The 25,473-nt window shown below is 39.1% G+C and overlaps 1 protein-coding gene across 1 annotated transcript in view; it reads left to right on the forward strand.

Annotated features, from left to right (window-relative positions):
- The first annotated feature begins 3,558 nt into the window (after nt 1-3,558).
- LOC150039036 (phosphatidylinositol 3,4,5-trisphosphate 3-phosphatase TPTE2-like) overlaps nt 3,559-25,473 on the forward strand; it is a 29,623-nt gene continuing 7,708 nt past the window's right edge. Inside the window, exons 1-7 of the mRNA XM_090328057.1 lie at nt 3,559-3,606; nt 4,716-4,797; nt 4,898-4,986; nt 15,801-15,862; nt 17,924-18,004; nt 20,756-20,861; nt 24,845-24,933. Of these exons, the coding sequence (XP_090184183.1) occupies nt 4,766-4,797; nt 4,898-4,986; nt 15,801-15,862; nt 17,924-18,004; nt 20,756-20,803 (312 nt within the window). The 5' untranslated portion in view covers nt 3,559-3,606; nt 4,716-4,765 and the 3' untranslated portion in view covers nt 20,804-20,861; nt 24,845-24,933. The remainder of the gene's footprint in view (nt 3,607-4,715; nt 4,798-4,897; nt 4,987-15,800; nt 15,863-17,923; nt 18,005-20,755; nt 20,862-24,844; nt 24,934-25,473) is intronic.

Here is a 25,473-nt window from a genome sequence, read left to right on the forward strand (position 1 = left end):
TCAAGATAGAGTGGTTTGAACATTTGGATGGGGCTTAATGGAGTGGTTCCAATGATTAGGTACAGGACAGGCTACTTCACTGGGCTGATCTGGGCATCTCTGATCAGTTGCCGCTCCTCTGAGGACTGGCTAATCTGAATTGGCTTTTCTGATTGCCTCTCTGTTATTATGTCTCTTCTCCCAGGCAGCTAGGTCTTGGGGACCATTGAGATAGCCTTAGGAACAGTAAGCAAATGAATGTAATTCCATTAAGACTAAGTCTTCAAGTGAGTGTGAGTGGCCTTGAATTCATTAGCTAAGACAAAAATGAATTACAAAAGCAGTCTGGATTCAAGGATCAGAAAATAGGCTCCATCACAGGATGAGAGGAATTGTGTCCCCATATGTAGTCTTTCAGGGAGAAGAAAGCCATGTCTAAAAATATATATGTTCTTTCACATAGATTCCCTGATAATTAAATAAGGGAAATCCCACTTTGGGCTCTGTAAGTGACTAACTTAATTTTAAGCCCCTTGAAGCTCCTTACTAAGAAAGCACATAAAATTTGGGGTTAGGGATATATGTACGTATGTATTCACATACAGTGAATACCTGTAGTAATTCCTACTGTTTTTCCTTAATGAAAGATAATTGGAGATCTGTGTATGGGTTCATATATAATGTATATACATTCAGTGGTCAATGACAGGAAATGCTCTGATGGGTGATCACTCAGTGTGTGAACAGCAATGAAATGTACTTGAAGTAAGTTCCTGGAATTCTCAGCAGCTTCATCCCATAAGAGTACTGTTGTGTAAGCTGGGCATCAGTTATCCAAACATAGCCTCAGGACTACAGGTCTCTTTCCCCACACAAGGCAAATAATAAATGCTCCACAACTCTTATGAGAGAAGCGAGCAAGTCCTAGTAGGAGAGTGCTTTCCTAGTATGCATGAAGCCCTGGGTTCCATTCCTTGGTATCACATTCACAGAAAAAGCCAGAAGTGGTGCTGTAGCACAAGTGATAGAGCCCTAGCCTTGAGAAAATCCAAGGAGAGTACCTGGCGCTGAATTCAAGCCCCAGGATTGGTAAAAAAAAATAGTGTAAGAGAAAATGTAGAACCTCACTCATCATCAGAAAAATGCAGGTGGAAACCACAATGTGATAGCACTGCAACATTCCACAAGCATGACAATTATTGAATAGTTAAGAGGTAACACATGCTAGTAAATTTGTGGAGAAAGATGGCCCATGGCAAGCTATTGATGATATCAATTAGCATAGACATTCAAGAAAACAGTGTGAAGATTCTCAAACAAATCACACTTCAATGATCTTGGGATCCAATCATACCTCGACTGGGTATTGATGTGACTTAAAGAGATCATTATGTGGCAGAGACATATGTACCCCTGGTTAAAAGCTCACTGCTCAGCAGTGAATAGCAAAGGGATGAAATCCACCTCTTAAGTTTCCATTCCAAGGTGAATGTTTTGGCACCTCTACATGATAGTGCATTGTTTACTCCTGCAAACAACTGTCGTTGTCAATAACACAAAAGGAGAAGTTATATGTTAATCAAATAAGCCAAATGGCAAGTATGGAATATGTGAAATAAAAAAACATTGATCTCAATGAAGGTGAGCCTAGACTAGTGAATATCAGAAACTTGGGTGAGTCAGAAAGAGGAAGGTTTGGACAAAGGTTGATCAATGAGCAAGAGATTATAATGATATAAGAGGTAACTTTTCACTGAGCTGTTACACAGTAGATTGATTACACACAACAGCATTGTGTTATATATTATTAAAGAAGAAAGGATTTTAAAGTTTCACTATGATATTATCTAATGCTTGACACAGTAGTTGTATTTAACCTGATTTATGTACATGTATGTATGTGTTTTTGTATGTGTATACGCATATACACGTGTGTGTCTCAAAATCTCATGTGATACTTAGTAATCTGCATGACATTTATTCTTCCGTATGTATCAATAAAGAACAATACGGTACCACATACCTAGAAAAAAGCCGGAAGTGGTGCTGAGGCTGAAGTGGTAGAGCTCTAGCCTTGAGAAAGTCCTAGGACAGTGCTTAGGTCCTGAGCTCAATCCCAGGACTGGCAAAAAACAACAACAACAAAAAACAATTGGTGTTTAACTGAAAAACCATCATTATGTAATGCATGCTTATATAAATAAATCTTTACGGATGCAGACTCCACATTGCCCTCATCTTACATTTGTCTATTAACGCAATTATGTATGAGGGCATGCAATGAACACCACTATCAAATTGTTGACAATGTTCTGGCATTTATAATCACTTTTCAAACACTGAAAGTGTTCTTTTGATTTTTCATTGCCATAGATCAGTTTTAATGTTTCTTGAGTTTCTCATAGTAGAATCATATGTTAGCTCTTTTGTAACTGAGTTTCTACCAGCAAAAGAAATTCTAGTTTTGTGCCCTGGTTGTTCTTTTAAAAATAGGATTAATATTTATGGATCTATGGAAAATGCACGCACAGAAAGTATAGTGTTAAATACTGCTCCAAAGTGTCATGAAATGCATTATATTCTGCAAATCCATTTGGTAGAAAGGAAAACATGCAACTATGACAAAATAAAGCTGGAGGAAGAGATGTAAATTTGGCAGCTGGAAGTTTTTGAGTGGACATTTTATAGCTCATATGACTTTAAATATTTGAGTTTGAAAACAATGAGGGTAAGCATTGTACTTTGTGTTGATCTGTACATCATAAACATAACACTGAACAAACTTAATTCCTGAGGAGGCTAAGCAGGTCATATGCTCCTGCTTGTCCTTCAAAGGGAAGAAGGTTTCAGCATTGTATTTTGAACAACACTGAATATAGAAAGAAAAGGGTCAGAGTGCAGATGCGTGGGACACAGCCACAGTTACTGGAGAAACAAACACAGTGAGGAAGCATCAACACGTCTGGCCACTTCTGTATGCAGTCAGACCATGTCCCTTTGCCCCTAAGTCAAGTAAAAGCTACTTTTGCTGGAAAATACAATGTGTTCTTGATCTTAGCCATGCTCTCTTGTAGTCACTTCATAGATATCTAGGGATCCAGGAAGAACAGGATTTATAAAACTGCAAAAGGCAGACTGCTTTCCAAACACAATGCCTTTTCTTGTCATCTTGAAGAGAAAAATCCAGAACTATAAACACTGGCCAGGCCTCCAGAGACAAAGGCTAAGGGCAGGTCATTCAGACTGAGACTTGGACAGATTTAACATGCCTACCTTAATGCCTCCAGCACCTTCCTGTTTAATCTGAGGGTCTATCTGGAGATAGACAAGGATTAGAAGGCATGAATGTTTGGCTGCTTTGTCCTTCAGAACAAGGGGGGAGCTAGTGTATACTCTTAGGTCAAAAGAAGCATTTCGCAGACTTGAAGAAGAAGAAAATCCGAAGATTAAAGCTGTGACAAAAGCGTTTTCAAAAGTAGACAGCATGTTTTACTAGTATCTTTAAGTAGTTGTACAAAGGAGCCGCCTTCAACAATATAGTTTATGAATGTATTTATCTTTTTTAGGAAGAGGCTCGTTTCTTCAACACCAGACATCCTGAGCATTATTTTGTATACAACCTTTGTAGTATGTATATCACTTTAATATATTTGCTACTGTAGATATGTAAGAAAGTCACCTTGGGTATCTTTCATTTAATTGTAAATATTACGTAGTAAGAAGTCAGATCAGAAATCTCTGTATTGCGCTGGTGCTGTGTAGTAGGAAAAGTGAGCTTGGCAGCACAACATTCCCTAAGAAAGAGATGGGCCAGTGAGAGCGAAGAGGCAGACTTACAGAGGAAATGCTCAGGAAAGATCTGCTCTTATGCTCAATCAACTCTTCCTGCCTTTAATGCCAGATTGTATCACAGACAATTCAGCAAGTATGTTCTATGATCCACCAGAAAGAGTTGGTGATGAGAACAAGGCGCGTGATGAGAAACGACAAAAGAAAACAGAAGAAGGAGAAGAATGTGCCCCCAGTTTCTCTGCTGTGTCTGTCTTCAGTTTTTCTCCTGTCTAGACATTAACACCTGTCTAGATTTTTTTATGGTGGTGTGGGGTTTTTTTTGTACTTTATTTAGGGTTAATGTATAGAAGGGTTGCAGTTAGATTTTTTTAGGTAATGGTTACATTACTTCTCAAACCGTGATACCCCTTCTCATGTTTTTGTCTGCCTTTCACTGTCCCCTGATTTCCCAATCATGATTTTTATGTACATTTTTATTGCATTTTCTTGTCAGAATAAACATTTAATGATATTTTCAGGGACTGAGCATTTAGACAGCACCATTAACCTCTACTTAGTGGTACCTATGTAGTATGATAGAATAAGCAGTCTAGAAGATAGAATAAGCAGAATGCAGGATGATAGGATATGCAGTCTAGAAGATCGAATAATCACTCTGTTAGAAGGTTAAAGGTAAGGAATATGAAGCATGAGTTGATTTTAAATTACTTGGGATGAAAAAGTCTTTAAGGACAAGAATCTGTCCCTAATGTCCTTCATGTCTCTTTGGCTCTTTTGTCCACTGGTCTGCCTGTGTTCCTCTCAGGACCTTTGTGCTGGTGATGTTAAAAATCCGTTTAGAACAATGGAAAGGAGATAAGAATTCCTAAGAGAAATTTTAAACTTCGTTCCTAACTTTCATGTCAGTAGGCATACAGCTCTGACACATATCTCATTTCTTTCAGGCGAACGGTCTTATGACCCTAAATATTTTCATCACCGTGTTCATAGAATAATGATAGAAGATCATAATGTCCCCACTCTTGAGTAAGTCTGATGCCACACGGATGGTCAGAAAAGCACTAAATTCACTGGGCTTGAAATTTGGGAATGAATTTTAATTAACTAAAAATTTTTGTTAAACCAGAGAGATGGTTTCATTTGCTAAAGAAGTCATTGCCTGGTTATCCAAGGATCCTCACAACATCATCATAATTCACTGCAAAGGTGGAAAAGGTAATGATGCTTTCCTTTCTGTCTCCTTTGTAAAAAGATAGTTGAGAATAAATATTGACAGGCAGTAGGAAGATACCTACTGCTACTCCTCAGATAGATTCATCATTGCTAACATATTAATATTGTGTTTAAAGGATGAAAGAAGCAAAGAATACTAAAAGGAAAATAGAGAAGGGGAGGGAAGAACAAAGGAAAAACTAATGTAAAGAAGGGAGGACAATGAGCTACTTCCCTTAATTGCTGATTATATGGGTTTCTTCCATTTTGGTTTACCCATGTATACCTGCCTCCCCCAAACAGTGTTCAACTTCAGGATGGTATTGCATTTGTATCTCATTTGCAGCGATGCCTTTTTCTTCTTTAGCTGACAGTGCTGCACTTATGTATCATGTAAACGTAATACTTTCCTATTTATATACAATGTGGAATGCTGAATGAAGCTAGTTAACAAATGCATTCTCACCTTGGGCTTTTAAGATGCTCTTCCCTGTTACCTAGTGACATTGAGAATTGTTTCACAAATCTGTTGGCCACTTTAAGGTTTCGTTTTCAGAAATGTCTTTCCAAGTACTGTGTCCTACCACACTGCCTTTTGATTCTTGGGAGTGTGGGGTGATTTTGTATTGTTTCTTGGCATTAATATGGTCGGAACCCAAGGCCTCACACGTCCTGGGGCCCTTTACTACTGGAGCCACTTACATTCCTCATATCTGTTTGCTTTAGTCATTATTCACATTGGTTCTCACTTTTCATCCTGAATCCAGAAAGGCCTAGACTGTGACCCTCTTTAACTTTTTCACACACTTGGGTTCATGGATACATACTGTGATGCTCTACTTTTTACTTGAGAAGAATTCTTGTATAGATTTGGGCTTGCCTTGAATGACAAACCTCCCCATTGTCTATATCTGAATAGCTAGTAATACAGCCACTACGGCTGGCTGGCTTTGTGTTTTGTGAGCATTTGTTTGGTTTTGATTGAGTCAGGATTTCCCTATATAGTCTCAAGCTTGTTATCTTCCTGCCCTTGCCTCTGTGTGCTGAATGGCAGAAATGGCCACCATACCTCCCTCTTTGTCCTGCTTTAGGAAAGGTTAATGTATTGTCTTGCTATTTGTGTTGTTTCTTAACCCATTTTGGAGATTCTCTGGTTCCATAGCATATACCTCTTTGCTCAGCTGATTATCTACTTTATTTTTAAAAATTTAGTGTATAGAGGGGTTACAGTTATATTTGCCAGATAGAAGGTGCCAAACTTCTCACACATCTATATCCCGTCTCATGTTTTTGTCCCCATTTCCCTCTGCCCAACCCCTCCCCTGATTTTTCCCCTCCTATATCAAATACACAAGTAAACATCTAGATAATATACCAGGTAACAAAGTGGGATACTGTAACAATATGAGATTAACCAAAGGGCAACACAAGAGTAGAGAGAAGAACATGATACATTACAATAACAGTCACTTATAATTAAGCTCTTGTTTCCATGCCCTGGTAGTCCATTAATTTGGCCTCATCCTATATGGCATTATGTGTGTAGGATTTGAGCTACTGTGTTCCTCAGCTAGGGGCAAAGTAGATGTGTACTAATTATTACAAATGGGAATCCATTGAGCCTATGTTTCTTTCAGTACTTCACTTAATATGATTTTTTCCAAGTTTTTGCATTTCCTTACAAATCGTGTAATATCGTTCTTTCTGATGGTGGCATAGAATTCCATTGTGTATACATACCACATCTTGGTGTTTCAATCTCTACTGAGGAGCATATGGGTTGATTGCATACCTTTGCTATGGTAAATATTGTGGCAATGAACATTGTTGTGCTAGTGGCTTTAGTATGTCCTTGTTTCTGGACTATTAGGTAAATGCCAAGTCGTGGAATTGCTGGGTCATGGGGTGACCTATGTTTAGCCTTTTGAGGAACTGCCACACTGCCTTCCATAGTGGTTGAACGAGTTTGCACTCCCACCAACAGTGTAGTAATGATCCCTTCTGGCCACATCCCAGCCAGCATCTGTAGTTATTGCATTTCTTGATCATGGCCATTCTAACTGGAGTGTGGTGGAATCTCAAAGTTGTTTTGATTTGCATTTCTTTCATGGTTAGAGAGGTTGAGCATTTCTTCATGTGTCTATAGGCCATTCTTATTTCTTCTTCCGAGAAGACTCTAAGTCTTGGCCAATCTTTTTATAGGATGGTTATTTCTTTGGAGCTTAATTTTGGAATGATTCCTTTTTTTTAGCTATAGGTATATTTTAGATATGAGGCCTTTGTCTGTTGTATGATTAGTGAAGATCTTCTCTTACTCTGTGAGCTTTCTATTTAACCTGCTACCTATGTCCTTTGACGTACAGAAGCTCTACAATTTAATGCATTCCCCTCTGTCCTAGCTATATTTAATTTTTTGTGCTTGTTTGGTCTTTATTAAGAAAGTTTCGACCTGTGCCAGGGGGACTTAGTGTATCTCCCATTCCTTCTTGTAAAGTTTTTAAGATCCATTTGGAACTAATCCTAGTGTACGGTGACATAGAAGGTACCAACTTTAATTTTCTGGAGGTGCTTAACCAGTTCTGCCAGCATCACTTGTTGAAGAGGCTGTCTTTCTTCCATTCTATTTTTTGGGCTCCCTTATCAAAGATTAAGTGGCCATAGGTTTGTGCGTTGATTTTTGGGCCTTCAATTTGATTCCATTGGTCCTCTGCCCTATTCTTGTGCCTGTACCAAGTTGTTTTGATTACTGTAACTTTGTAATAGAGTCTGAAATTTGATATGGATATTCCTTCAGAGTTGCTCTTTCTGCTATATAGGGTCTTTTATTATTCCATATGATATTGTGGATTTCTTCGTCAATTTCATTAAAGAATGACATTGGGCTATTGATGATTATTGCATTGAATTTGTACATAGCCCTTGGCAGGAATGCCATTTTCATGTTGTTAATTCTTCCAATTCAGGAGCCTGGGAAGTTTATCCATTTCTTCAGATCTGCTTAAATTTCATTTTTCAGGTTTTTAAAGTTTGCATCATAAATGTCCTTTACATTCTTAGTTAATTAATTCCTATGTATTTTATTTTCCTTGAGGCTATTGCAAATGGAGTTGCTTTCCTGATTGCTGCCCCAATCCCCTCATTGCTGGTATACAGGAAGGTTGTTAATTTTTGAGGGTTAATTTTATACCCTGCTACCTTGCCAAAGTTTCAAATCAGCTCAAGCAACTTGCAAGTAGAATCTATAGATTTCTTTAAATAAAGAATCATGTCATTTGCAAAGAGGGCAAGTTTCACTTCCTCTTTCCCTGTTTGGATCCCCTTTCTACTTGCTTCTTTTCTTATTGCTCTGGCTAGGAATTCTATACTATGTTAAAGAGAAGTGGAGAGAGTGGGCATCCTTGTCTCATTCCTGAATTTAGTGGAAATGGCTTTAGCTTTTCACCACTAAGTATAATGCTAGCTGTGGGTTTGTCATACACAGCCTTTATTATACTGAGGAATGTTCCATGGATTCCTAGTTTCTCCAGAGCTTCTAGCATAAAGGGGTGTTGGATCTTGTCAAATGCCTCTTCTGCATCTGTTGAGACAATCATGGAATTATTGCCCTTGCTCCTGTTGATGTGTTGAATTATAGGAATTTACTTGCGTCTATTGAACCAGCTTTGCACCCCTGTGCTGAATCCTGTTTGAGCATAGTGTATAATTTTTTTTCGTAGTGTATAATTCTTTGAGGAGTTGCTGAAGATGGTTGGCCAGTATTTTGTTGAGCAGTTTTGCATCAATATTCATCAAAGAGATGAGTCTTTCTTTGATGAGTCCCTATCTGGTTTTGGGATGAGGGTTAGGGGGGCTTTGTACAATGAGTTTGGCAGAAGAGTGTTCACTTTCAATTTCCTTGAAGAGCTTGAGGAGTATTGGTGTGAGCTCTGTTCTGCTGGCCTCATAGAATTCAGCTGTGAATTCATGTGGCCCTGGGCTTTTCTTGGATGGGAGGTCTCTTATTGCCATTTCTATTTCGGGACTTGACATAGGTCCGTTTATTTGGACTAGGTCTTCTTGGTTCAGCTTGGGTATGCTAATATTGGCGAGAAATTCATTCATCTCTTCTAGATCCTCAAACTTGTTGGCATAAAGTTAGAAATGTATTCCATTATGATGTTCTGTACCTTGGTAATTTCTGCTGTGATATTTGCATTCTTGTCTATGATTTAGTTTAATTTTGTTTTGTTTTGTTTTGTATTTTGGGGACCTCAAATCTAAAATATATCAGCAGCTCAAAAAATTGAATGACTCCAAAACTAATCTCCAAATTAACAACCATCCCATTAAAAAATGGGCCAAAGACTTAAAGAGAGTCTTCTCTGAAGAAGAAATAACAATGGCCTATAGACACATGAAGAAATGCTCAATATCTCTGGTCATAAAAGAAATGCAAATCAAAACAATTCTAAAATTCTACCTCACTCTAGTTACAATGGCCAGGATCAAGAAATCTAATAACAACTGATGCTGGAGGGGATGTGGCCAGGAGGGATCACTACTACACTGTTATTGGGAGTGCAAACTTGTTCAACCACTATGGAAAGCAGTTTGACAGCTCCTCAAAAGACTAAACATAGATCACCCCATGATCCAGCAATTCCACCACTTGGCATTTACCCAATTGTCCAGAAACAAGGACATACTAAATCCACGAACCCAACAATGTTCATCGCAGCACTATTTACCATAGCAAAGATATGGAACCAAACCAGATGTCCCTCAGTTGATGAGTGGATCAACAAGATGATGTGGTGTTTATACACAATGGAATTCTATGCTGAGGTCAGACATAATGACATTGTCCCACTTGTAAGGTAATGGAAAGGCTTAGAAAAAATCATATTAAGTGAAGTAAGCCAGACTCAAAGGAACATATGCTCAATGGTTTCCCTCATTTGTCATAATCAGTAGAAACCTTGGGCTCTCCTAGCAGAGATTTACAATAGAACAAAATCTAGTAAGCACCTCCAGGATGTAGAAACAAAAGCCATATAATGAGTGATTGTTGTCCTTAATGTACCATGTTATGTCTCATCTCTTTTGCTGTCCCTTGGTTATCTCATATTATTACAATATTTCACCTTGTTATCTGATATATTTTATATATACTTAACTGGTCATTTGAAATTGGATAGGGAAGGGAGGAAATCAAGATGAATGGGGGAATGGGGGAGGGAAATGGGGACCATGACATGAGAATGGTATCAAAGTTTGTGAAGTAATGCACTTTTTATCTGATAAATATAATGTAACCCTTCTATCAATTACAATAAAAGATGTATGGAAAAAAAGAATCATGTCATCTGCAAAGAGAGAAAGTTTCACTTCCTCCTTCCCTATTTCAACTTCCTTTATGTTTGGCTCTTGCCTTATTGCTCTGGCTAGGAATTCTAATACTGTATTGAACAGGAGTGGAGAAAGTGGGCATCCTTGTATCATTCCTGATTTCAGAGGAAATGGCTTTACCTTTTCTCCATTTACTTTTATGCTAGTTTGTAGGGTGGTCGTGTAAGATTATACTGAGGAATGTTCCATGATTCCTACTTTCTCCAGAACTTTTTGCATCAAGGGGTGTTGGATCTTGTTAAATGCCTTGTCTACATCTATTTAGATGATCATGTGATTGTTGTCCTTGCTACTTTTGATGTGATGAATTATATTAACCCACTAGCATGTATTGAACCAGCTTTGGATCCCGGTGATCAGTCCTGTTTGATCACAGTGTATAATTTTTTGATGAGTTGTTGAAGTTGATCGGCCAATATTTTGTTGAGCAGTTTTGCATCAATTTTATTAAAGAACTGGGTCTCTGGTTCTCTTTCTTTGATGAGTTCCTGTCTCATTTTGACATGAGGGTTAAGCTGGTTTCATAGAATGGGTTTGGTAGAGAGCCTTCACTTTTAACTTCATTGAAGATTTTGGGGAGTATTGGTGTGAGCTCTTCTTTGAAGGCCTTATAGATTTCAGCTATGAATCCTTCAGGTCCTGGGCTATTCTTGGATGAGAGGTCTCTTATTGCTTTTTTTGTTGTTGTTTTTTATTGCAATTAGTAAAAGGGTTACATGATATTTGCCAGATAGAAGGTGCATTAATTCACATACATTGATACCCTTTCACATGTCTTGGTACCCATTTCCCTCCCCCCCACACCCCCTCCGGTCTTGGTTTTCCCCCCTTCCCTATCAAATTTCAAATATCCAAATACAAATAAATTCAATATATCAGATAACAAAGTGAGATACTATACCAATATGAGATAACCAAGGGATAGCAAAGGAGATGAGAGACAACATAGTACATTAAGGACAACAATCATTCATTATATGGCTTTTGTTTCAATATCCTGGAGGTCCTTTCAATTAGCTTCACATTATATGGCCTTATGTATCAAGATTTTGCTCTATTGCAGATCTCTGCTAGTAGAGCCCAAGGTTTCTACTGGTTAAGACAATGAGGGAAACCATTGAGCCTAAGTTCCTTTGAGTCTGGCTTACTTCACTTAATATGACTTTTTCTAAGTCTTTCCATTTCCTAACAAATGGGGTGTTGTCATTCTTTCTGACAGCAGCATAGAATTCCATTGTGTACAAATACCACAACTTGTTGATCCACTCATCAACTGAGGGACATCTGGGTTGGTTCCATATCTTTGCTATGGTGAATAGTGCTGCAATGAACATTGTTGTGCTAGTGGATTTAGTATGTCCTTGTTTCTGGATGGTTGGGTAAATGCCAAGTAGTGGAATTGCTGGGTCAAAGGGGAGTTCTATGTTTAGCCTTTTGAGGCACTGCCACACTGCTTTCCATAGTGGTTGAACGAGTTTGCACTCCCACCAACAGTGTAGTAGTGATCCCTCCTGGCCACATCCCCTCCAGCATCTGTTGTTATTTGTTTTCCTGATCCTGGGCATTCTAACTGGAGTGAGGTGGAATCTTAGAGTTGTTTTGATTTGCATTTCTTTTATGACCAGAGATGTTGAGCATTTCTTCATGTATCTATAGGCCATTTTTGTTTCTTCTTCAGAGAAGACTCTCTTTAAGTCTTTGGCCCATTTTTTTTTAATGGGATGGTTGTTACTTTGGAGATTAGTTTTGGAGTGATTCAATTTTTTGAGTTGTTGATATATTTTAGATATGAGGCCTTTGTCCGTTGTTTGGTTGGTGAAGATCTTCTCCCACTCTGTAGGCTTCCTGATTAGTTTACTAGCTATGTCCTTTGCCATACAAAAGCTCTGCAGTTTAATGCAGTCCCACTTATCCAGCCTTTCTCTGATTTATTGTGATTCTTGGTCCTTATTAAGAAAGTTTCGACCTGTGCCAAGGAGGCCTAGTGTATCTCCTATTCCTTCCTGTAATGTTTTCAGTGTGTCAGCTTTTCCTCCAGGTCTTTGATCCATTTGGAGTTAATTCTAGTGCAAGGTGACAACGAAGGATCCAGCTTTAGTTTTCTGCAGGTGCTTAACCAGTTCTGCCAGCACAACTTGTTGAAGAGGCTGTCTTTCTTCCATTCTATTTTTTTGGCTCCCTTGTCAAAGATTAGGTGGCCATAGGTCTGTGGTTTAATATCTGGGTCCTCAGTTCTATTCCATTGGTCTTCAGGCCTGTTCCTGTGCCAGTACCAAGCTGTTTTGAGAATTATAGCTCTGTAATAGAGTCTAAAGTTTGGAAATGAAATTCCTCCAGCGCTGTTCTTTCTGCTAAGAAGTGTTTTTGCTATACGGGGTCTTTTATTATTCCATATGCAATTTTGGATTGCGTTTTCTATTTCTTTAAAGAATAACATTGGGTTATTGATGGGTATTGTGTTGAATTTGTAGATAGCTCTTGGCAAGATTGTCATTTTCACAATGTTGATTCTTCCAATCCAGGAGCATGGGAGGTTTTTCCATTTCCTTAGTTCTGCTTTAATTTCCTTTTTTAGGGTTTTAAAGTTTTCGTCAAAAAGGTCCTTTACATTCTTAGTTAAGCTAATTCCTAGGTACTTTATTTTTTTATTTTTTATTTTTTTTATTGTAATTAGTAAAAGGGTTACATGATATTTGCCAGATAGAAGGTGCATTAATTCACATACATTGATACCCTTTCACATGTCTTGGTACCCGTTTCCCTCCCACCCCACACCCCCCACCCGTCTTGGTTTTCCCTCCTTCCCTATCAAATTTCAAATACCCAAATACAAATAAATTCAATATATCAGATAACAAAGTGAGATACTATACCAATATGAGATAACCAAGGGACAGCAAAGGAGATGAGAGACAACATAGGTACTTTATTTTTTTTGAAGCTATTGTGAAAGGAGTTTCTTTCCTGATTATTGCCTCGTTCCTCTCACTGTTGGCATAAAGGAAGGCAGTTGATTTTTGAGGGTTGATTTTATAGCCTCCTACTCTTCCTAAGTTTTGAATCAGCTCAAGGAGCTTGGGAGTATAGTCTATCCCACTTTGCAGATGACATGATTCTGTATTTAAAGAATCCTATAGACTCTTATTGCTTTTTCTATTTCATTACTTGAAGTGGGTCTGTTTAGTAGATTTAGATCTTCATGGTTCAGTTTGGTTATTTCAATATTTGCTGGAAATTCGTCCATCTCTTCTAGATTTTCAAATTTGTTGGCATGAAGATTTGACAAGTAATCCCTTGGGATGCTCTGGATATTGGTAATTTCTGTTGTTATATTGCCCTTCTTGTCTATAATTTTGTTTATTTAGGTGTTCTCCCTTCATTTTTTGATCTGATTTGGTAAGGGTCTGTCAGTTTTGTTAATTTTTTCCAAGAACCAACTCCTTGTTTGTGGATTCTGGGGTTTTTTGGATTCTTAATTCATTTGATTCTGCTTTACTTTTAATAATTTGTTTCCTTCTACTAGATTTTGGTTGGGTTTGGTACTCTTTTTCCAGCATTTTAAGTTGTACCATTAAATTGTTGGTTTGAGATGTTTCTGTAGTAAAACGTATGAAACACACATACACACACACACACACACACAGCACACACACACAGCACACACACACAGAGCTCACCACATCCAAAGTCACAAACAAGATATTCTATAAAATGAGAAGTTACCTTGTAACTTATAAGACCTATAAAACTAACAAAAAGTCTATGATTAGTGTTTTGAAGAAGACCCTCCATACTGATTTCTCTAGTGGATAGACTAATTTCAAACCAACCAACAGTATACTAATATAGTTCATTCTCACCTTTCTGCTCCATACTTGCCAGCCTTTGCTATTGTATTTTTATGACTTCCATTCTGCCTTGGTGTGATGAAATCAGCACAGATTCTATTTGTATTTCCTTTATGGTTAAAGAAGTTGAACATTTCTTTAGGTATCAATTAGCCATTTGCATTTCTTCTGAGAACCAGACCTCAACATGAATGACTTCTCACTTGGCATTTAAGATACTTTGTTTTTGCCCTTGTGAAAGTTTCACCCAGGCACTGGTAACCCATGCTACTCAGCAATGTGAGATTTGTGGCAACCCAGGCAAAAAAAATATCCCTAAGATGGTTGTCTCTGTTTAACAAACAAAAGGATAGAAGTAGAGATAATATGACTGAATTGGTAGAGTACCTTCTCTTGATCAAAAGAAGCCAAAGGAGTTCATGAGTTGAAGCTCCCAAGACATATGCTCACGATGAGATCCATCCTCAGTGGGAAGGCACGTCCTCAGTCCAAAATATGTGACTCAAATTGGCAAGCTGGAAAAGGCAAAGGCTAAGGAACTGGCTACTAAGCTGGTTTAGATGTGCAATGTTGATTTCTCTGTACATGAAGATAATAAATCTGTTCTTCCTCCAGTGGAAAAAAATGTTTAAAGAATAGATGAAAAATGTGTACTTTTCAGGTGAAAGGGTATGTTAAAAATTAGATTATAAGGATGAATATAGAAAGAGAAAAGAACATATTTTCAAACTTAAATTTTGTAGGACAAAACTAAGATATAAGTAGAAGGTAACAGAAGAGACTTAGAGGATGACTGATTTGAAGCAGGAAGAAGTCAAGGATTTGCTATAATTGTCAAAGTATTTGCTACAAAACATTATCACACACACACACACACACACAGGCAGAGGCAAAGAGAGAGGGAGAAGAGAGAAAAGCAGGCATGTAAGCTGAGGTAGAAAGTAAGCAAGAACACTACAGCAAAATACTTAGAATTACATAATCTGAGGAATAGGAATATGCGTATTCATTATGCTTGTCTCTCTACATTCTTATGTTTGCAAATGTTCACAATACAATTCAAATAATACAATTACATAGGGACTACAATTCTAGTTGGTAATGTGGGTTCCTGCTTGCATTTGCACTCAGCACCTGGCACGTGCTTGGCCAGCATTCTCCCACTTCAGGTATATGCTCAGCTCTGTTTTGCTTCAATGCTTTTTTTAGATAAAGTACCTCCTACATTTTCCTGAGCTGGCATCAGTCTGAAACCCATTTCTATGTCTCCCACCCAATGAGGGCTGTAGATGAGAAGCACCCGGCCCATCTTGCTGGTTGAGAATGAGGTCCTGTTTATTTTGCCTAAGCTGGTTGGAATCACAACCATCCTGATCTTCCCACCTGGGAATCTGGAATTATACATGAGGACCAGCGTTCTTTTCATTACATTAATGAAAAATAAAGTCTTAATATTTCTCAATTGGAAATTTTGAGACAGCAACACTTCAGAAGAAACAGTACCAATACCAAATGAGTATTTGTGAGTGTATTTTTACACTGGAACAAAGGTTTCTTGAGCTCATTTCTGCTCTTTTCTAGGACGAACAGGCACAATGATATCTATTCTACTTCTTGCCACTGGCACGTTTTTAACCGCAAAGGTAGGAAAAAGTTTTGATACTTAGCCTTTTATATGTACTGAATTTGCAAGTTCTGAAGCATTCATGGTAAAATATTAAGGAAATGCTTAGCTCATGGTGATTAAGTGAAAGTGAAAGCCTGGATTAATGCAGCCTTGTTTAATATGCAGTTATTTACTGGACTTGTACCCTTGTATTCTTGTTCTGGGCCAAGCCTATAGTGAGAGCAGTGAGACACAAATGCGAGGGAATGTCCAAATTCAGAATTACTAAGAAAAACAGCATTTTAAGGTATATTTTTTTACCATCTATAAGTAGTTGCCATTCAAAAAAGCAGTTTGAGAATTCAGTGCATTGTGAGTAAGGTCACTCATTCATCATTCTCCTCCCTCCATCTCAACCCACTACTTCCTTCCTACCATTTCTTTAATGTTGTAGGATATACACATGACTTTGTAATTCCGTATTTAAGAAATAAGAATCAACGTTTTCTAAAAAGCTGTATCCTCATTAACTGACTTATGTAATTGTAGCCTCTCTGTACAACACCTTTATAATGAGTTTTAAAAATATTTTTTATTGTAATTAATAGGAGGGTTACATTACTTTTGCCAGATAGAAGGTGCACTACTTCACATACATTGATACCCTTTCTCAAGTCTTGGTCCCCATTTCCCTCCCCCCACTCCCACCCTCATCTTGTTTTTGCCCCTTTCCTATCCAATTTCAAATAACCAAATACGCATATATACAATATATCAGATAACAAAGTGAAATACTATAAAAATATGAGATAACCAAGGGACAGCAAAAGAAATGGGAGATAACATAGTACATTAAGGACAAAAATCACTCATTTTATGGCTTTTGTTTCTATTTCCTATAAGTCCTTTCATTTAGCGACATACTGTATGTCCTTATGTATCTAGGTTTTGCTCTATTGCAAATCGCTGCTAGGAGAGCCCAAGGTTTCTACTGATTATGACAAATAGGTGAAACCATTGAGTATATGTTTCTTTGAGTCTGACTTACTTCACTTAATATGATTTTTTCTAAGTCTTTCCATTTCCTTCCAAATGGAGTGATGTCATTCTTTCTGACAGCAGCATAGAATTCTATTGTGTAAAAATACCACATCTTGTTGATCCACTCATCAATCGAAGGGTACCAGAGTTGGTTCCATATCTTTGCTATGGTAAATAGTGCTGCAGTGAACATCTTTGTGCTAGTGGCTTTAGTATGTCCTTGTTTCTGGACGGTTGGGTAAATGCCAAGTAGTGGAATTGCTGGGTCATAAGGGAACTCTATGTTTAGTCTTTTGAGGAGCTGCCATAATGCTTGAATGAGTTTGCACTCCCACCAACTGTGTAATAATGATCCCTCCTGGCCACATCCCCTCCAGCATCTTAATAAAAAAAAAATATATATATATATAAAGAAATTAGGCACAATAAAAATGTGTGATGGAAAAATATAGTCTTTTCAATTATTGGTATTAGGACTTCCATATGTAGAAAATTAAAATTGGATCCTTGTTTATCACCATGCACCAATATCAACTCAAATGAATTTAAAGACCTCAAAGTCAGGCCTGAAACATTGAAACTATTGCAATTTGGAGTAGGAGAAATATTAGAACTGATAGGCATAGGCAGGAACTTTTTTGAAATAGTGGCAAGGCCACAGAAAGTAGGAGAGACTTGACAAATGTGATTATATCAAAATAAAAATTTTCTGCACAGCAAAGAACATAGGTGCTAAACTAAAAACACAGCCAACAGACTGGTAGATCTTTACCAACAATATATCTGACAAAGTCCTAATTTCCAAAATATTCAAGAAGCTCAAAAATTAACATCTCCCCAAAACTAATGAGCTAATCAGTAATTTGGCAAAGGAGCTAGAAAGACCTTTCAAAAAATAATAAAGTAATTTTTAAAAGAATCAAAGGAAAGGTGGGCATTGTAGACTTGTGCCTGTAATCTTAGCCACTTAAAAAGCTAGGAACTAAGAAAGTTCATAAGTAGCTCTGTCCAAAGAGGACAGATAAGCACTGTGATTGTATTAACCCCTTTTCTGTAGGACAGCCTTGAATACTTCGGGGAGCGCAGAACTGACAGGAATGTGAGCAGTCAGTTTCAAGGAGTAGAAACTCCTTCCCAAGTAAGTTTCTCTTGTCACAAAGTTATTTATGGGGAGATGTTAGTGGCACATTTAGCCTGGTCGCATCTGTAACCCTTCTTTAACAATCAATGATGGCAGAGGACTTGTGACTCCTAACCATTTCCTGATCTTTGGAGGCCCACATCTGTAGCCTCATAGGCTACTTGGCCTGGTTCTCTGCCGGGGCCTACCGGCAGCAAATTGGGGTTCCTGAAATATGGGGCAGGGACTGGAAAAAATAGAAGAGACAAACACATGGGGTTGGTAGGTCTGCAGCCCAGGTAAAGACTGCAGCCCCGTTTATCCTCAACTCAAGGCTTCTATCCCTTCTTGAAACCAGGGAACTTCCAGGTGTTACATTCATATGGTAAATCTCAGGTCATTTAAACAGAATAAGGCCAGAAAACCATAAGACAATAAAGCAATTGTCTGATGCAAATCAAGGTACAGTTTGATTCCACTCTGGCTCCCAACAGTTCTCAACAGAGCATCACACATTCCATTTCTTATTCTTTATTCCCTACAGCTTCTAGAATTGAGTCCCCTCCCAAAAAGGAAGGTCAAATATCTGAGGTTTTCTGATGCCTGAAGATGATCTCTGGCTAGTAGATGATCTACTAGCCATTGGTTTCCCTAGAAAGAGAGATTGGATCCTTCACCAGTTTTTGCTAAGGCAATGAGCAATTCAAGGTCTTTAGAACACTGCCAGGATGGTTTTGTGATGACCCCAGTGTAGGGGAAAGAAGAGTGCAGAGAAGAGAAAGAATGAGAGAGCCTCAGACCAAGAATGAGAGATAAAGGCACACAGAGATAGTGGGAGTATGAAAGAAGAAAACAGAATGAACTGGGAAAATAAGTATTTTACAAATCTTGTTCTAGCAGACATTATCATATACTTTCATTCCATATTTTTAACATTGTTTAAACTATCCACTGTTGTCCTATTTTCCTCTGATAATACTTTATTATGAAAATATGAAAAATCCCAATTATATTGGATTGGAGTGTTGGTCACTATAAAAAAAATAACTGACCAAAGAACTTAAAGTGGGGAAAGATTCATTTGGGCTCACAGTTTCAGGATTTACTTTAAGGCCACTTGATCCCATTGCTTTGGGCCTACACTGACACTGAACAATCATGTCAAGGAGGCGGGTATTGTGGAGAAGGATTGCTCACTTCAAGGTTCCCAGGAAGCTGAGGAGAAGGAAGGGTTTTCGACATGATCCATCCTTCCAGTGACTTCTTTGGTTTCATGAGGCCCCAACTCCTAACATTTTCCCCACCTCCTACTAATGCTTTAAATTTAGGAAGCCCTCACTGAATGAATCTGTGGATAAAGTCAAAAGCCTCATAATATAATTACTTCCCCATACCCACCTCTGAACGCTGCTGGTATACTGGGGATCAAGCCTTCCATCTATGAGCCTTTTAAGTGCACATTTCATATCCAAATTCTAACACACAAAGATGGAACCATACAGTGCATTCTACAATCATCATCCCAACCTACAGTCATGCTTTGTTTATTCCTTCCCCACTCTTCTCAAACCCTGGGTCACCCTTCCTACTCTTCTTTCCTCAACCAGGATTACTTTGAAGGAAATTCTATTCATCAGGTCCTTTTACCTCACAAGAAGTTTGGCATGACACCCAACATATGCACTCTAAAAAAAAATCCAACAACTGCAAAGCATCTACCCGACACTGATGACTGGCACCTGTCTGTATTTCTAGATACAGGCTGAGATTTGAGAATGGTGTTTCAAAGCCAGCCCTAGCAGGAAATCCTTTCATTCTTAGTTCTAATGAAGAACCAAAACAGCCTGAGTTGGAGATGCGAAGTGGTACAGCACTGCCCTATTGCATCTTGCATTGCCCTATTGCATTTTCAGGCATCTTTCTCACTATTGCCCTTTCATTGTTTGCCCACCCTGGGGCTTAAACTCAGTGGCCTGGTGCTCAGTAGGCTTGAACTCTTCACAAGTGGCACTTTACCAAGTGAGCTAGATCTCTAGCTCAACTTCTGGCTAAGTATATAGAGATGGATTATCTCAAAGTTTTCAGCCCTGGCTGGCATTATTCTTCAGTCCTCTCAGCTTCTGCCTCCTGAGTAGCTTGGATTACAGACATCAGCCACTCGCATGCAGTACAAGTGCTTTTGCTAATTGGAAATGTGGCAGTTCACTTTATGAACTCTTCTCAGTTGGTTCATCATCAGACATCTGGAGTTTCTCAAAGAGAATTCTAAGAAATCCTGTTTGAGCAACTTGCTAGGAGCCAAAGAGTATTGAAAGGTTCCCTTACCAAAAAAAAACATATTGGAGAAAAAGGCAGATAAAGAATCTCTTCTCTGTAGAGGACCCCTCACTAATGGTACAGAATCATCTAGTGCAGCTATGTGGAGATGTCATTCCTCCTGATGAGGAACTATCTCCCAAACCATAGTCCTTTCTCTAGTGCATGACAACAGATTGTGTCATCGCTGTTTCAGCACCTTCACTGTTCTCATGGTCATAAGCAAGCCTAGAAGCAAGGGCTTGTTCTTTCCATGTTACTGTCTGCAAGTCTCAGCTGGGCTCTTTTTCCACAATGAGGAAAACACATAAGAATGTTGATAATGTAAGGGCTCATTCTAAATGTTGTCTTCCTTTCTTACTGCTGTTCACAAGCTGAAAAAGAGAAGGAAATTAGGATACTGACTTTACATCTGGCATTCCCACTAAAGTGGAGGCTTTTGTTGCTTTACAGAGTCGCTATGTCCACTACTTTGACATCTTGAAGAATGTGTTGAACTAGGAAATGCCAGGGAAAAAACCTCTTAAAATTGTGAAGTTTGTGATTTACTCCATCCAAGGTAAGTGCTTTAGAAAGGAAGGAGAAGACAAGAGGATGTGCGATCCACTATTTGGGAGGGTTTTGCTTATGTTATGCAAATGATCCTACATCACAGCTAAGTGCCAATGCATGTGACCTTCTTCCTCTTGAGCTCTCCTTAGATGCCTCTCTTATTCCCTTACCCATTTCCACTTGAGGGGAGGTTCTACCCCTTGCGTTCTGTTCTCGATGTTCTTGTCTCAACCTAGGATAGATTTTTTTTTCCATAGGAGAAGAGAAGATTAAAGAACCCAGTAGAGTCCTTCTTTCTCAGACTCATTTCTCCTTCATGGTTCATCTCAGCATTGCTGGCCCTGCCTCATTTTCTTGGCCAGTCCTTCCAGCGGCCCTTTCTTCTCAGAACTATAGTCTTTTCTCTCTTTCCTCCTCCTCTAAGCATCTCCTCACTATCTTCTCCATCAGGATGCCTTATTTTATTTGTTGCCACCTTTGGCCAGGTCATATGCTAGCATTCAGCTGGGTTGTGAGCAGAAAAGACAAATAAGTGCTTAGATTTTAAAAAACCAACTACAATGCAGGGGTTCTCAAGGCTCTTTACCTAAAAGCCTCCTTACTGAGAAGGCTGACATGTGGAGGACCACAGTTTGAAGCCATCCCAAGCCACTCTGAGTCTCCAATTGCAACCAAAAAAAGCAAAATGGGGGCATGCCTCAAGTGATAGAGTGTCAGCTAGACAAGCTGAGCAGGTTCAAGACCCAGACTTCAAACTCTGCTACTTGCAAATACAAAAGTTAGACTCTGTTGCAGGCCAGGTTTAGGTAGTACAGACAAGGTTCCTAGAGGGCAGCACTTGGATTCCCCTGACTGCCCTTGTTTGACACTCACACCTGAATCTCCATGGACATAGAACAGGTTTGGAGAACTTGTTCTTCTACTAGACTCCTCTAGCAACTGCCAAGTTGGTGCTGTTTCCAAGAAATCAGACTGTCTGCTTTAGACTTCCCAATATTGCTGGAAAGACTGGCACAGACCACCCAGTTCTCCAAAGTTTTCCCCTGGGGTCTCCATCTCAGTCTTCCCACAACTGGGACTACAGGCTTGGGCCACTCTACTCTTTTCCTAGATGAAGTCTCTCTTTACCCAGGCTGGCCTAGAAAAATAGTGAAAGAGGTTATTTATTTAGAGCTAGAAACCTAAACATGTAGAAGAAGGTGAGACAGAGAATTTTCACTTCATTTTGTCTGTATTTTGTCGGTGGGTGCATGGGGGGATCATGGGTTTCCAGCCCAACCTGTGAGTTGTACCTGAACTCTTCAGCTCAAGGCTATGACCCTACCCCTGTTCCTCGGTGTTGTCCCTAAGCTCTGCAGTACCCTTGAGCCAAGCCCCACTTCCTGTTTTCTGGAGGTTAGATGGAGATAAGAGTCTCGGGTCCTTTTGTGCCCAGGCTGGCTTTGAACCTTGATCCTCAGATCTCAGACACTAAGGGCTATGGTTACTATGGAAGCCACTGAGCCCAGCTTTGTCTGTATTTTTCAAGGATGAAATTCCTTTGTGTGATGTAAATTGTTTAAATGTGAGGAAAATAAAGGCTTAGCACATTGTACTTGTGCATTTCAGTGGCTTATTGCTAGAGGATATCAGTAGAAAGCAGTTGGACAACTGGAACAAGGGAGAGGAGAGTGCAGCAAAAGCCATGTTTCCATCAGAAATCTTTCTGATGACAGTGTTTGATCCATGAAATTAAGAGACACCAAAACAAGGCAAGATGAAAACCCAATCAGACATGCTTCATGTTAATGTGAAATAGGCAAGGTTGAAAGGAAAATCTTCATTGTGGACTCTGAAACCAGATCTTGGAGGAAAGGCTAAAGGAAGAGGGGCCATTTGAACTGAGGAAAAGGTCACACACCCTGGGGTCACGTTGGTTATCCTAGCTACTTAGGAGGCTGAGAACTGAGGATTGTGGTTTGAAGCCAACCCAGATAGAAAACACTTATCCCCAATTAATTATAAATATTCCAAAGTGAAAGGGTGTCCCATCCAGCGGGACATCAACTAGGGCCAAGAACCTAGAGGGAGGAATGAAAGGGACAGGAGACATGAAGAAGGCAGCAAGACAAGCATCCTGATCAAGCTGCCAATTTATTTTTCACACAAGGGTTTATATGCCTCTTCAGGAGAGGGATTGGGGTATAGGAACTGCTCGGGGGAGGGGGTCCGGTAGTAGGATGTTTGCTTGGGGTAGAGGCCAGGTAGTAGGATGTTTGCATATCAACGCAAGCAGGCATGTGTTGCTTAGTGACCTACTTACAAGATGCAAGCACATTCTTACAGTAAGAATTCAGGGAGGGGGAGAATGTCCCCGATCTCCTCCCGTCATCTTGAAATAAGTGAGGGGCAAGGATTTAGGCAATATCTGAATTATGGTAGGTGTTAACCTGAGAGGGGGGACAGAGGCCCTGATTCCTAGAATGGAGGCCATGTTGAGGAAGAAGCAAGACCCACTGGCTCATGTATCTGTCTTTCTGCTGAGGCCAAGCATCTTTTTGCGGGGGAATGGTTTTCATAGATGCCAACCTCCATGCTATTGGGCGTGTCCCTCAGGAGACCCCGAGACTGAGGGCTGTTTAGGCTGTCTCCTCGCAGTCTTAGCTGCACCTCATGCAAATGCTCTACACCGGTCAACGGTAGATGCATATCCCTCGAGTGGGGATTACGGTTCCTCTGGGGGCCCCATAGTCCTCATACCCATTTAGCCTTTCCCTCATCTAGGCTGTTCAGCACTGGATGGAAAATTCACCCATCCAGAGTCACCATAATGGCTGGAACCAACTAGGGGACTTTGAGTTTAGCACAGAATGTCCCATCACCAAGAGTTTTTGGTTCCAGTCCTCTCAGGAAACGGCTGTGGGGTGGTGGTAGAATCAGGCAGAACAGAATATGTGGCAGCAGTTTCATCTCTCAGTAACTCCAATGGAATGTCACACCTCCTGCTGGGTTGCCAGCAAATTTCTGCACAAACTGGTTAAAGAAGCTAAACCTAAGGCCTGACTTTGGTGAATTCTCCCAATGATTCCCTGGTTGTTTTCCTGAGCACACTCATTTTGTCAGGCTGACAACCCATTAGTTTTTTTTTAACCTTTTCTTTTTTTAAAAAAAGAATTTATTAACGTTGATTTTTACATCATCTTTTAAATGACAAGTTTAACATACAAGTGTTCAAGGAGGCAATCTCTATTTACAATCACTGGGACTTAGTATTTAGAACTTAATCACAATGAAGCTAAGGTTTGTATGTCATAGAAACACATTAATTTATGAAATAAAACTATGTCTATAGAGTCATAGGTTTTTATGTCTATATAGAGGAGGAATTTAGATTAATGTGGAGAGAATAGGGGAATGCAGCCATAATATTTAACAACATATATCCTATGAACCTAGGGAAATGGAGAAGATAGGATAGGGGTTGATATATCCATCAAGATATATTGTACTTATAAACTGATTGGTTAATATAAACCCACTTGTGTAACCACCTAAGATACTAAAAGTATAAGCTAAAATGGCATAGAACTATTTCTCTCTAATGTTTGGGTATACCTCACCAATATTATCCTTGATATTGATTTATAAATTTGACTTAGAGAAAATTAAATTTAGATTATTATTATAGAACTCTAAAGGTAGCATTTCATAAGCAAGAAATTCTGGAAGCTCCCAATGTTTTTTTTTCCTGGAATGGTGATGTAGTAAGAATTTATCTTGTAGAAGATTAAGATATAATGATTTTTCTCTTTCTTTGCAATATTGTGAACTGCTTTAAGAGGCAGAAACCATTTGTAAAGGACAAATTCTATGCAAGATCAAATGATTAACTAAACCCACAACCTTAGTAGGCCAATATTTTCTCTCTTTATTCTCCATTGAGTTAACTGGCAAGACATTTTGCTCTGTACTCTAACAAACATACACGTTTTCTTTTTCACTTTTATGCAGGAGTAGGAGAAGGTAATGGAGCAGACCTGAAAATTGAAATAATAATGCAGCACAAGACTGTATTTACTTGTACTCGCCAAACCTGCACGGTGAGCCAAAGCTCATGAATGAGAATTCTCATGTTTGTGTCAAAGCTCCCAGTCAAGTGGCATGATGGTCTTCCCCAAAGTAACATTCACCAAAAAGAGACAGCTCTTGCCCTCTGTCACCATTCCAGTTGGCATTGCTTAGTTCAGATGCAAAGCAGAGCCTTGTTCCAAACAGTTTCTGAAAGATATTGTCAAACTGTGCTTCAGTTTAGTGCTGCTTCGAATTCACTTGTGCCCACAAATGCTAAGAATGTCCCCAGGAATTACTCGAGGCTTTAAATGCATACATCATGTCAGTATTTGCCATATGATCTTCCTTTTGATCATTTTGATCATTTATTACAAAGCTCTCATTCTCAAATGCAGTGTTCTTGAAGGTCACCTTGGCACTTGTGGAAGTGGAAAGTCATAGGTTCAAAGAGTGATGCAGAATCTGTCCACTCAGCAATGGGCTCAGTGACTGTCATTGAGACGTTTTGTTGGATGTCACCTTGAGAGCAGTAGAGACAGCATATCTGAGGAGATGCCTCTTTACCCACA

This window comes from Megascapheus bottae, unplaced genomic scaffold (genome assembly GCF_031878675.1).
Source record: "Megascapheus bottae isolate mThoBot1 unplaced genomic scaffold, mThoBot2.hap1 HAP1_SCAFFOLD_50, whole genome shotgun sequence".
Taxonomy (NCBI): Eukaryota; Metazoa; Chordata; class Mammalia; order Rodentia; family Geomyidae; genus Megascapheus; species Megascapheus bottae.